General features: G+C 50.5%; 1 protein-coding gene across 1 annotated transcript; it reads right to left on the reverse strand.

Moving 5' to 3' along the window:
- Positions 1-4,287: 4,287 nt before the first annotated feature.
- On the reverse strand, positions 4,288-12,171 carry LOC146761264 (uncharacterized). The gene is made up of 7 exons (XM_085541018.1): positions 11,809-12,171; positions 11,416-11,563; positions 10,967-11,223; positions 10,681-10,766; positions 10,046-10,170; positions 9,416-9,527; positions 4,288-9,093 (listed from the first exon to the last, which is right to left on the reverse strand). The coding sequence occupies exons 1-7, from the start codon at positions 12,151-12,153 to the stop codon at positions 8,433-8,435; spliced, it is 1,734 nt and encodes a 577-aa protein (XP_085397144.1). The 5' UTR covers positions 12,154-12,171; the 3' UTR covers positions 4,288-8,432.
- Positions 12,172-12,517: the final 346 nt, after the last annotated feature.

A 12,517-nucleotide genomic window follows, 5' to 3' on the forward strand; every position in this document is an offset into this window, starting at 1 on the left:
CCTTGTTTGTTACCAGCTACAGAGCTGCTGGTAAGAAGCATCTTGCACAGAGCACAGTCACCTTGCTCAGAGAATGGATGTAAGGGAAACTGTTGATCACAGCCTGAACCTCTGATTAACCATCTGAGGCAAGCAACGAGACAGCTGCAGGAGCACAGGTGAAGGTAATTCAGCTGTGCTACCAGAAGGGATGAAGCTTGACTCCACCTCTCCTGGATCCCATTTAAGGGCTGACCACCACTAAGGCAGGATCTTTCTGGAGATTGCTCATTTGTGGAGTTTTTGTGATGAGCTTCAACATTGGTGAGCATCCATCTTGACTGAAAGCCTCAGCACTGGTGAGTCCTTTCTCAGATACCCTCTGGCTATCTATTTACTCTGTAATTACAACTATACAACTATATTCCAACTATATGAGGGAGCGCTACAGTGCATCCTTGTGCAAGTGGTGAACAAAGGCAGAACTGAACTTGGCAAGGGATGTGAAAAGCAATAAGAAAACCTTCTACAGGTACGCTAGCCAGAAGAGACAGGCCAAAACGGGAGTACCTACTTTGGTAAATTTAAAAGGAGAACTGGCTTCAACAGATGAGTGAGTTCTTCACCTCAGTCTTCACTGGTGGCCAGGATTCTAGACTTTTTCATGTCCCTAAGCCCTGCATCCCCAAACCTCTATGTGGGGACCAAGGAGGTAAATCCCTCCCCACTGTAAGGGCAGAGCAAGTCCGAGAGTGCCTCCTTAGACTGAATGAGTACAAGTCTATGGGGCCAGATGGCGTGCATCCCAGGGTCCTGAAGGAGCTGGCTGAGGTGGTTGCTGAGCCGCTCTCCATCATATTTGAGAAGTCATGGCTGTCAGGTGAGGTCCCGGATGATTGGAGGAAGGGTCACGTCACTCCCATTTACAAGAAGGGGAGCAGGGAGGACCCAGGGAACTACAGGCCGGTGAGTCTCACCTCCGTGCCTGGGAAGATTATGGAACAGATCCTCCTGGACAACATGCTTGATCACATAAAGAACGAGCATGTGATCCGAGACAGCCAGCATGGCTTCACCAGGGGAAGGTCATGCTTAACTAATCTTGTGGCCTTCTATGATGGAGTGACGGCATTGGTGGATGAAGGGAAGGCGACTGATGTCATTTACCTGGACCTGAGCAAGGCCTTTGACATGGTCCCCCACCACATCCTCATCTCCAAATTGGAGGGAAGTGGATTTGATGAGTGGACAACTAGATGGATAAGCAATTGGTTGAAAGGCCGCAGACAGAGGGTGGTGGTCAATGGCTCTATGTCCAGGTGGAGACTGGTAACGAGTGGTGTCCCTCAAGGGTCTGTCTTGGGACCGGTGCTCTTTAACATCTTTATTAATGACATCGATGAGGGAATTGAGTGCACCCTCAGCAAGTTTGCTGATGACACCAAGCTGAGTGGTGCGGTCGATACGGTGGAGGGAACGGATGCCATTCAGAGGGACCTTGACAGGCTGGAAAGCTGGGCTCGGGTGAACCTAATGAGGTTCAACATGGCAAAGTGCAAGGTTTTGCACTTGGGCCAGAAGAACCCCAGGCACCTGTACAGGCTGGGAGGAGTTGTCCTTGAGAGCAGCTCGGCAGAGAAGGATCTGGGGGTCCTGATGGACGAAAGACTCAACATGAGCCAGCAGTGCACTCTGGTAGCTCGGAAAGCAAATGGGATCCTGGGCTCCATCAGGAGAGGGGTGGTCAGCAGGGATAGGGAGGTGATTGTCCCTCTCTATTCTGCTCTTGTGAGGCCCCATCTGTTGTACTGTGTCCAGGTGTGGAGCCCTCAGTACAAAAAAGACATGGAGATTTTGGAAAGGGTCCAGAGGAGGGCCACGAAGACGATCAGGGGGCTGGAGCACCTCCCCTATGAGGACAGGCTGAGGGAGTTGGGTTTTTTCAGCCTGGAGAAGAGAAGGTTGCGGGGTGACCTCATTGCAGCCTTTCAATACCTGAAGGGAACTTACTCCCAGGAGGGGAGTAAACTCTTCAAAAGGGCTGACAATAGCAGGACTAGGGGAAATGGTTTTAAGTTGAAAGAGGGAAGATTTAGGTTGGATTTTAGGGAGAAGTTCTTTACTAGGAGAGTAGTTAGGCCCTGGAACAGGCTGCCCAGGGAGGTTGTGGATGCCCTGTCCTTGGAGGTGTTCAAGGCCAGGTTGGACGGGGCCCTGGGCAACCTGATCTAGTAAGGGTGTATGTTTGGTGGCCCTGCCAGGCAGGGGGGTTGGAACTACATGATCCTTGAGGTCCCTTCCAACCCAGGTCATTCTGTGATTCTGTGGTGCTACCTTGCATGTGTGGCACAGTGCCTTCATCACTGTATTGTATTCAACAAGTGGTGGTGGAGAACTGCAGTGCTCCTGGGTGGTGCAACAAGTGCATTGAGAAGTCTGTGGCTCTTCACGAGAACAGTGAGAAATAGAAAGCTTCGTTTCCTGGAATGCCCCAGAACCTGACTTTGTGCTGCTGGTTGCCCAGACAGGTAAGGTCAACGTACACGCACCAATGTTTACCCATGGCACAATGTAGTGCTCCTAGAGCTCGTTACCGTGCTGTAGGGTACTCTACAGTCTGCCTGTTCTCTTCCTCCTGAGTTCTTGTCTCTGGCCTTTCCCTGCAGTGCTGTCCTCACCTCTGACCCTGCCTTTGCCTTGTCATTCCCTGTTGGCTTTCTCTTTGTCCTTGTCATTTTCTTGGAGGTTCTCCACAGTGTTTTCCTTGCTTTTGCCTGCCTTGGGTGTTCTGCTTGCCTTTGCCTCACGGGGATTGGCTGGGAGGCAGTGTGGAGGCAGTATGTCATGCCCTGTGCATGCTGGGCAGTCTCTTCCGTATTGCATTGCCTGATAAACACAGGTTGCCATTTCTCTGCTGTCTAGTAACAAAGACTTCCAATGGACTGTGAGCTCCAGCTTTGCAGGCCAGCAGTGGAGCTAACAGGGAGACCTCTGGGTGTGCAGAAAGGAACAAAGAGGCTGAGAATCAGGTGCTTTGTTTGACGTTTTTACTGGCTGCCCTACTGAAGGGTTCTGTCGGTCTGTAGGCACATTTGGTTGGTTTGTCTGGATCTGAGAAGTTTGGTGCTTATGGCTTCGGTTCTCTGTGATACAGAGCTGCGCCACCTGCTGCCTAGACCAGGTACACGTATTGTTGGAGGAGATCACTATGCATTTATCTTTTTAAACACTTGAAAAGTGAGAGGATGGTATATGCCTTCAAACCAGTAATGTGTAAAAGAAATGTATTTTCCCTCCTGACTGCTTTTTACTTTTTATAGTTTTGTCTGCTTTTTGCCTTTTTTTTTTTTTTTTTTTTTGGCACACTATGTTTACTTTTAAGCATCCCAGCTCAAGAAGATGTTCTCTTTGCACAACAAATCCGCCAGTCTTTCTTATGCTTAGTCCTCCAGGCAGTAGTGAGCCTGAGCCAGGACTCTTATAGATAGCATCCATTTCTACGGTGCAGTGAGGTGCGGGTGAACAGACATTTCTTGGACTGCCGGCTCAGCAGTACTTTTCTCTCTTCCAACCCACAGTGCCACAGTCTGCAATACTTTATTTCCTCGGGTGGTTTTGTGCCTTGTGAACGGACTATTTTGGCTCCCTGTGAACCCTGCACCCGTCACATACGAATTGAGGAGTCGAAGGGGGGTAGACGAAGAAAAGAGAGGGAATGTACTCTAAACCCAGGAAAGCTGCGCTAAGTGCTTATGAATGTCTGTTAAAAAACAAGAGTTCTGTTTTTCTTTTTGCCAGCATCTGTTGCATTGTTTTTAAATGTTCACATACCAAACTTCGCTCAGCCTCTGACTTGTTCATATTTAAAGTATTTGTTTCCAAGTGTCTTTCGTTAACTCCAAGTTTCACTCTTGGCTTTTTATTCTCTTTATTGCAGCAAAATGGGTAGCTGTGGATGCCCCATCCCTGCAGGCATTCAAGGCCAGGCTGGATGTGGCTCTGGGGAGCCTGGTCTGCTGGTTAGCCACTCTGCACATAGCAGGGAGGTTGAATTGAGATGATCATTGTGGTCCTTTTCAACCGAGGACATTCTATGATTTGATGAAATCACAAATATATTTGAACTTGACAAAGACATTTTAAGAAAATCAGGAGTAGCTATGCTTTAAAACAGTTAGACTGTACATGGTCCACACAGCAGATGGCTATGTCATGTATAACAACCTGCGTGTGGTGTGTGTGGGGGGGGGGGGGGGGGTTGAAACTGGATGAGCACTGTGGTCCTTTTCAACCCAGGCCATTCTATGATTCTGTGATATGATTCTATGTCTCACCTATTATATGGGAAATCACAGCCTGAACCTCTGATTAATCAGCTGAGGCAAGTGTTGGGTCAGCTGTGGGAGCACAGGTGAGAGTAATTTAGCTGTGCTCCCGGAAGGGGTGGAGCTCAACTCCACTTCCTCTAAGACCTCATTTAAGGGCTGACCACCACTGAGGCAGCATCTCTTGGAGATTGCTCCCTGGTGGAGACTGCACCAGCTTTTCCAGCCAAGGCATCAATATCGGTGAGTTTTCCTTTACAAATAACCCTTTGAATATTTACCATCTTCATATTATTCAACCTTACATTTGGTGAGCCAGGCTGGAGCCTGTGGTGGTGGCCATATATATAAGGATGTACTGACCACTAAGGAAAGATGACTGGCCGCATCCACAGTGGCACGGCCTTTATTTACTGCCTTAAATCTGGCTGAGACCAGGTCCAATAATGTTGAACATGAATATCAGTTATTAAAAGCTTGAATCGAACAGATAGAACATGAGCTTAGTCTGTTAATGGGGAAAAAAAACATCATTTTTTTCCCCAAACCCCCAAATTCGGTATATATCAACAAGTGATGAACAGGATCCTGAAACAACAGATAAGAAGGAGATCACCAAGGCTGATTTAGGAGAGCCACCTAGGATGAACCCATTAGAAGTCCATCCTATTGCGACCCAGAAAACAAAGAAGGTCCAGGATTGACCAGCGGGGGTGCCTCCTGATCAATGGTCCCCTGCCGAGACTTACCTTCATGTGACAGCCCGCCCCTATACTCCCATGGAGCTGATGGATTTGGTACAGCGTTTTAGACAGAAGCCGTGGGAAAGTGTCCTGAGTTGGCTATTATGCTTGTGGGATTCAGGGGCAGAGAGCGTAGTTTTCTGTTTCTGAAAGTTTCTTTTGATTACTTCCTTGTGATTGTTTTTTTTTTCTTTCTTGCATATTTTTATCCCACTGAAAATAGTTGTGTCTTATTTTACCTTTCAGTTCAGATGTGTTGTCAGGTGTTATGCACCACAAAGTTGTGTCCATTCATTTCTGTGGGTAAGATTGTTTCTAGCACCAGGAACATGTTCTGAAGATACATTAGTGGGTTTTCTTCCCCATTTTACCCTTCCTGCTCACAACCTTGGCAGTCACACCTGTGACATTACATTAAAGTCCCTCTGCAGCACTGTGCCTGCTCCTACAAATAGTAGGAAGAGCACAAGCATGCTCTGAACAATGGGAGTGTTTGGGAGGACTCTTGGGTTGGTTTGCCAGAACAATGCATTGTTAATACCTAACGCAGACAACCTGAATTCCTCTTGTACATGAAGAATCACATGAAGAATGTGTTTTTTCATGTAGTTTTTCAGCTTGCCTCCTTTTTTCTTCACGTGCAGTGGGGTGCACAATAACCACAACAACCACAATGACCACAGTAACACTTGGCTACTTCTGGTCTGATGTAAATAGATGTATGTGATGGCACTCTGTGCTGGGGCATCATGGCTTATTCAGCTTCTCTGTAGGCTGTTAGTCACATAGTTGTCATGATGCTGAACAAAATGAAAATGCCTAGATAGCCAAAAGAGATAGAAAGGTGAGTGGATGCTGGTGATCTCAGTGCAATTGATAAATATTTATGCACTGGTGAAATGCAATAGATATGCACCAGCGGTGTGATAGATTGTTAGACTGTGTTGATCAGATGTGAGCATCAATGGTTTATCATGTCCCCCGTTATCACTGTGGCTGTTGAAGTTAGAAGATGTTCCACCCCTCCCTTGTAAGTAAGATGGATAATATGAGAATTAGAAAGAGTTTTAAAGAATAATACAAAGTAAAGAATAAAAAAAAACAACAAGGGACATAAGGGTAATTGAGATAAGGAGTGAGGGAGTCATCAGCAAGAGAAGAGAATCTGAGGAAATTTGTGGAGAATAGAATCAACCGTAGCATACTGAACTCACTCTGTGCTAACTTCAGCCTGACATTATCTCATCAGTGACTCAGCCCTTGCTCAAACATTCTGAGACCAGCAGGTTTCAGTATTTGGGCTGCTGGCCGTGGGCGAGGAAAGGTGGCATTGCTGGATGCATCTGCGCTGGGGATGTGGAAGGAGAGAGGCTGTCCTGGTTTGCAGGGCCAGTGCACCGTGAGACCTACATGTGTAGTGGTTTGCAAATAGAAAGAACATCAAGCCTTTGTTCCTGCTTTCTCTGGGAGGAATACACAACACAGGAGGTCATTTTTTTTCCTATCTCTGCAACTCAGTGAGCCAACATGAACAGCCACTTTATCTTCTGATGCTGGCAAAGATAAGTTGTCCGTAGCTCTCAAGCATAAAGGACAAGCTAATGGGCTTGAGAGAGAAAATGCTTTAGTGTGTGAGTAGTTCTTGTCACTGGAGTCTGTAGACTAGGCAAAGAGAGGGGAACATTTTGGTTTTCATCGGACTGAGGTTCTGAGGCTGTACCAAGGAGGTAGTTCAGGTCTCACACCTGAATGGTTGCATTGAGATCAAATCCACCTCCCCTTCAAGTTTAGATAAGGGCTGTTCCCCCACAGGGCTGTTTGTTTTACCTTGTGGACAAGGTACGCTGTGTGAGTTACAGTGTGGCTTTCGGATACCAGAAGATACTGAGAGATAAGCATTTCTTTTTGCTGCATCACACAGCTCTGACCTCCTCCTTCATCCTCCACTTCCCCTGCCTTCACAACACTGCAGACCACACCTCACCAGCATGGATCATACAATGAACCCAGGGCAGGGATAGAACAGTACTAGCCCTGCTAGAAAGATAGGACTGAGATATGGATGGATGGATGTGTTGGATGGATGGAAGCCAAGCCACTTTAAATCAACTATCAGCACTCCTTGTTAACTGGTGAGGTCCCAGAAGACTGGAGGCTTGCCGGTATGACTCCCATCTACAGGAAGGGTTGTAAGGAGAACTCAGGGAACTACAGGCCTGATAGCCTGACTTCGGTGACGGGGAAGGTTATGGAGCAGATTGTCTTGAGGGAGATCACTCCACACATGTGGGAGAACTGGGGGATCAGGCCTAGCTGGCACGGGTTCACAATGGGCAGATCCTGCTTGACCAACATCATTCCTTCTATGATCGAGGGACCCATCTGGTGGACGAGGGAAAGGCTGTTGATGTGGTCTACCCAGACTTCAGCAAAGCCTTTGACACTGTCTCCCACAGCATTCTCCTCCAGAAGCTGGCAGCCCGTGCCTTGGACAGGTACACCCTTGGCTAGGTTAGGAGCTGGTATGGCCGGGCCCAGGGAGCGGTGGTGACTGGAGTTAAATCCAGCTGGTGACTGGTCACGAGTGGTGCTCCCCAGGGGTCAGTGCAGTGATTGTCCCCCTGTACTCAGCTCAGGTGAGGCCGTACCTCGAGTACTGTGTTCAGTTTTGGATCCTGCACTGCATGAAAGACATGGAGGGCCTGGGGTGTGTTCAAAGAGGGCGACAAAGCTGGTGAAGGGTCTGGAGCACAGGCCTTATGAGGAGCATCATCAGTTGTTCTGGTGCCCTCTCGCAATTCTTTTCCCCTCCACCAGCACAAGAGCTGCCGTAAAAAGAAGCAATGACACTTCCACAGACATTTTGGGGATTTATAAGGGATAGGCCCTTGATAAAGCTTTATTGGCTGTTTTTCCCCTCTACGTTTCACTCTAGATCTTCTTGTTTGGCCTGGAGAACAGAAGGCTACAGGGTGACCTCATTGCGGCCTTCCAGTACATAAGGGGAGTTTACATACAGGAGGGGAGCCAACACTTTACAAGGGTAGATAATGGCAGGACAAGGGGAAGTGGTTTTGGGTTGAGGGAGGGGAGGTTAAGAGTGGATATCAGGGAGAAATTATTTCCAGAGAGAGTGGTGGGATACTGGAACCAGATGCCCAGAGAGGTTGTAGATGTCCCATCCCTGGAGATGCTCAAGGCCAGGTTGGATGGGGCCCTGGGCAGCCTGGTCTCGTTTTAGATATGATGCAGGTGGTATTCATGCATCTGTTTTGCAGTCTCAAATGGTGCTCTGTTTGTCCTGGGCACCCCACGCCTGCATCAGCGTGGCTAGGTTGTGCTATTCCTGAGAGGTGGGCGTTTGGTGTTCCGAGACCATGTTAACTTAATTTATGGGTGGCAGCCATCCAGATCTGTCAATGGAGGACCCCTCAGACCGGCTGGAGTCATCATGAGATGTAGATGCTGCCGGCTCCTCACGTTCATCCTGTGCTCGCCTCATCCTCTCCTTGTTAAGTCTGAAAGAATCCTGAGCCAGAAATGGCCGCCTGGATGGTCTGCCTTTGATCTCTTCCTCTTGTTCATCCTTTGCTCGTCTCATCCTCTCCTTGTTAAGTTTGAATGAATCCTGAGACAGAAGTGGCAGCCTGGATGGTCTGTCTGTGGTCTCCTCCTCACGTTCCTCCTGTGCTCGCCTCATCCTCTCCTTGTGAAGTTTGAATGAATCCTTAGCGACAAATGCCAGCCTGGATGGTCTGCCTTTGGTCTGCGTGGACTGGCTGGACTCAGCCCTTGAGGAAGATGCGGAATCTTCGGTGGAAGATGGTGACTTCCTCAAGATGCCCCGAGGGTGTGAGGTCTTGGTTTTCACTTTCAACCCTGCACCCTCATGGTGGTCATTTTCAGCTTCAGAACGGAACCTGACACGCTGAATGCTTCGTGCTTGGCCAAGTTCATCTTGGTTTCGGGCTCCTGCCTGGCCCCGCAGCTCACAGCTCACAGGCTGCTCTGGGGTTTTAGGCACTGCTTGGATCTCTGGCAGCAGTCTGAAAGGACAGAGCAAGAGGAGTCTGCCTTAGTGGGTGATGACTTCAGGGCCACATCCTGCAAGCCTGAGCCGGGACCCTTGGCTGCAATGCAGCCTTCCCACAGACAGCTCACCGGCTGGCCCATGGCTCTCCTGAGATCTGGAGGGGGCCAGCCCTGTGAGCTCGGGTCTTCCCGGCTTCCCCATGCCAGCACTCTGGGTGCTGTCTTCAGCATTGTTGGGCAGCCACAAACAGTGACCATTTGGGGTTAGGGAACGGGCTCTCGTTGGCTCAGTAAATCACCCCCATGCACATCCCAACCCAGAGCATCTGGCCTCACCTGGACTTAGAGCTCTCCTTCTGCAGGAGGTACCTTATCCGCCTTAAGTGCTCTCCATCTACACTTGTAGTGCTCAAGCACCTGACGAAGCTTGGCCGTCTAGCAGATCTCACTGGAATTAGGAAGACAGAGGAGATTCATTGTAAACCCTTTGGTTCACTCACAAGGGGTGCTCCGGCCTGTTGCCAAAACATCCAAGAGGGCCGCTCTGCTCCCCCCACTGCTGCCATCTGCACTGCCCTCAGAGCCTCCCTGAAACCATCTCTGGCCCCACTCCTCCTCTCCGCAATTCAGCTCTGTTCTGGGACTGCATTAGCAATGTTGTCTTTGGGAAAGCAGAGCTGGGTGGTGATAATGAGCTGACAGGGTGTCTTTTGGGGACCGTGTCCTTCCACTGGGGCAGGGGTAGGGCCTAAGATCCCGACATCCTCCTGCCACAGCCGGGGATAGGAGCATGTCACACACAGCACCTTAGTTTTGGCAAGGCCTACAGTTCCTCATGAGATGAGGCTGCGCTCAGCTGGCGTGAAGCCTCAACGCAAGTCACTGCCTTTGGCTGATGGCCAGCGAGGGAATTCCCATCTCACGATGGTTGCCCGTGCCACGGAAAGAAGTTGCAAGCTGTTTTACCTCTCTTGCCCTGGGCAAGAGGTGGCAAAGTGTCCCCTTCCTTAAGTTTCCTCTCAGCAGGGAAGCTTCCTGAGGACTTGCGGCGTGGCAAGGATGGTGGTTTGGGCACCAACTCCATTTGAAACCTTTAAGAGAGGAGAAGACAGTCATTGCTGTGACGCAGTGCACCACCAGCCTGAGTTGCTCTCTGGTTGTGTGCTCACAGGCACATTTTCATGCTGCATGAAGGCCACACCTTTCTAAAGTCTTTAGCAGGGTCAGTTGGGATAGGACAAGGGGAAACAGTCTCAAACAGAAGGAGGGAAGATTTAGATTGGAAATAAGGAAGTTTCTGGCAGAAGGCTGGTGAGGCACTGGAACATCTTGTCCAGAGACGTGCTGGGTGCCCGGACAGGCGATCAAGGTCGGGCTGGAGCACGCTCAGAGCTACCTCATCTGGGGGTAGGTAGGTGTCCCTGTTCCCTGCAGGGGAGTGGGACTAGGTGCTCTTTCAGGGTTCCTTTTGGCTCAAATGATTCTATGATTCTACAAGATATCCTCATGGGCAGGACACCCGTGGACACAAGGAACAAGCACTGCGGAATGAGAGCTGAGATGCTGCATCGAGCAGCAGCTACAGCTCCCAACATACTCACTCTGGAAAGACAACGAGGCAGCCAGAGGGTGACAGGGAGGCCACTGGTGCCACCCGGGACATCACCATCTTCATCAGCCAGGGGGCCTGCAGGGGAGGAACAGAGAGGATGTGAGACATCCTTGTCACAGCTGGGGCACTGGGGACATGAGGAGCCTAAGCCAGGGAGAGCTGACAGCACCACAGCACTTGCACAGCCCATGCAGATGGCCAGGTCTTGGTGGGCCGTGTGTGGGCACAGCAAGGCTCACGGGACTGTCCGGTCCACAAACAAACCTACAGCTCACCTTGAGAACAGCTTTTCTGAGGTTCTCTTTCCCTGACAGCTTCTGGAGGAAGTCATAGTAGAACTTCATTTGGAAGGTCATTCCATCAATGAAGATCACTCCAATGTCCTTCAGGACAATGGCAACTTTCTCCCCAATTTTCAGGCAGCTGGATATCAGGAACACAGTGTTCTGGATGCTAGCCTGCACTATGTGCCAGCTCAGAGAGGCATCTGCGGCCACCTGGCTGCGCTTCAGGGGCTCCAGCTTCCTGTAGGCTGAAAAACGCCAGGGACGGAGTTGATACGGTTGCTGTTCCACAGCTTCTTCCCTAGAACTGCTTCTGGTGGGCATCAACCAGAACGGCCCTATACTTGGACACGCTCCTCAGAGGGAGAGGTGGAGGATGGAGGCGGTGGCCCTGTTTGCCCCCTCCATGAAGCCAGCAAAGGTTTAATCCCCCCTCCTACCTGGCAGGGACTCCCCGTGGGACTGGAGGCCGTGCATGGCTACGAGGTTTGTAGCCAGCTGAAACACGGGCCACTGCAGAGTCACGTTTGCAGTCGTGATTTCTCTGGAGATGATGTCAAAGGAGCCGAAGGTGGGAATCCAGACTCCCTGCAAGTGAAAGAAAAACAAGGTGTGGAAGGGTTATGGGCTTGCTGGAGAAAGGGCTGGCGTTGACTTTCATCGGCCCTGAGATACTACACCACCAGCACAAGTGATACTGCATTGACAGGAAGCCCGTGGGATGCCCAGAAGTGAAATGCGGGGTGAGTTCCCTGCTTTCTGTGCAGGGGAAGACTCAGAGGATCTCTAGGCTGAGCTGGACAGGGAGAGGAGGAACCTGACAGCCAACACACCTTGTGCATCAGGAGCTGCTCTTGTACATAGGCGGCCACCGCATTCCAGACGGCAACTCGCTCTGGAGGGCAAAGGAAAATCAGGTCACACTCTGCATCTGCTGCTTCCCAGCACCCCTTCTGCTGCCAGGCAGGAGTGAGGTGGCAGATGGAAAGTGTTATCTCCGTCCCAAGACTGGATTCTGCACCGCTTCCATGGGGGCTGTGGGCCCACGTACCTTCAGTGTCAATGTGTATCGGTCCAGAGGTACGCCTCACTGTGGGGCCGTCCCCACAGAAGTTCATCCTGTTCCGCCTTATACCAGCGGGTTGCTCCTTGTTGGCAGCAGCCATGCCGGAGCTCATCCTTCAGATGCGTCTGCTCTCTACCAGGTGCTCCTTCAGGATGCAGGACCCAGTGCCGCGCTCCACCTTCACACCCCTCCTGGGTGGCCGTGTCACAAACGTTGCCACAGCGCCGCTGTGACATCATGGCCAGTGCTGGACGCTGCCCATTATGACGCTGGCACAGCAGCCTGCTGCCCGCCCCGGGTGGGGGTGCTGACCCCTCTCTGCTTTCTCCCTCTCCTGTCTTTCCTCTCAGTGTAACGTTACCCATTTTCCTTTTGTAGCCGTTGCCCAAACTGATCTCCAAGGAGGCGATGTGGAAACAAGTCTTGTTCCAAAGCACTCTACCCGTCATGCTGACGACTTGATGTCAGAAAGTGCC

The sequence above is a fragment of the Coturnix japonica genome, chromosome 3, assembly GCF_054131305.1.
Source record: "Coturnix japonica strain WE chromosome 3, WE-NBRP24, whole genome shotgun sequence".
Taxonomy (NCBI): Eukaryota; Metazoa; Chordata; class Aves; order Galliformes; family Phasianidae; genus Coturnix; species Coturnix japonica.

Bases quoted from the DNA above. Each gene is read 5' to 3' on its own strand.
- LOC146761264 (XM_085541018.1), bottom strand. From the start codon at position 12,153: ATGAGCTCCGGCATGGCTGCTGCCAACAAGGAGCAACCCGCTGGTATA. The intron at 10,767-10,966 runs GTGAGCTGTAGG...CCTCCCCTGCAG, and splicing joins TCAGAAAAGCTGTTCTCAAG to GCCCCCTGGCTGATGAAGAT. The intron at 10,171-10,680 runs GTGAGTATGTTG...CCTCTCTTAAAG, and splicing joins TGCCTCGTTGTCTTTCCAGA to GTTTCAAATGGAGTTGGTGC.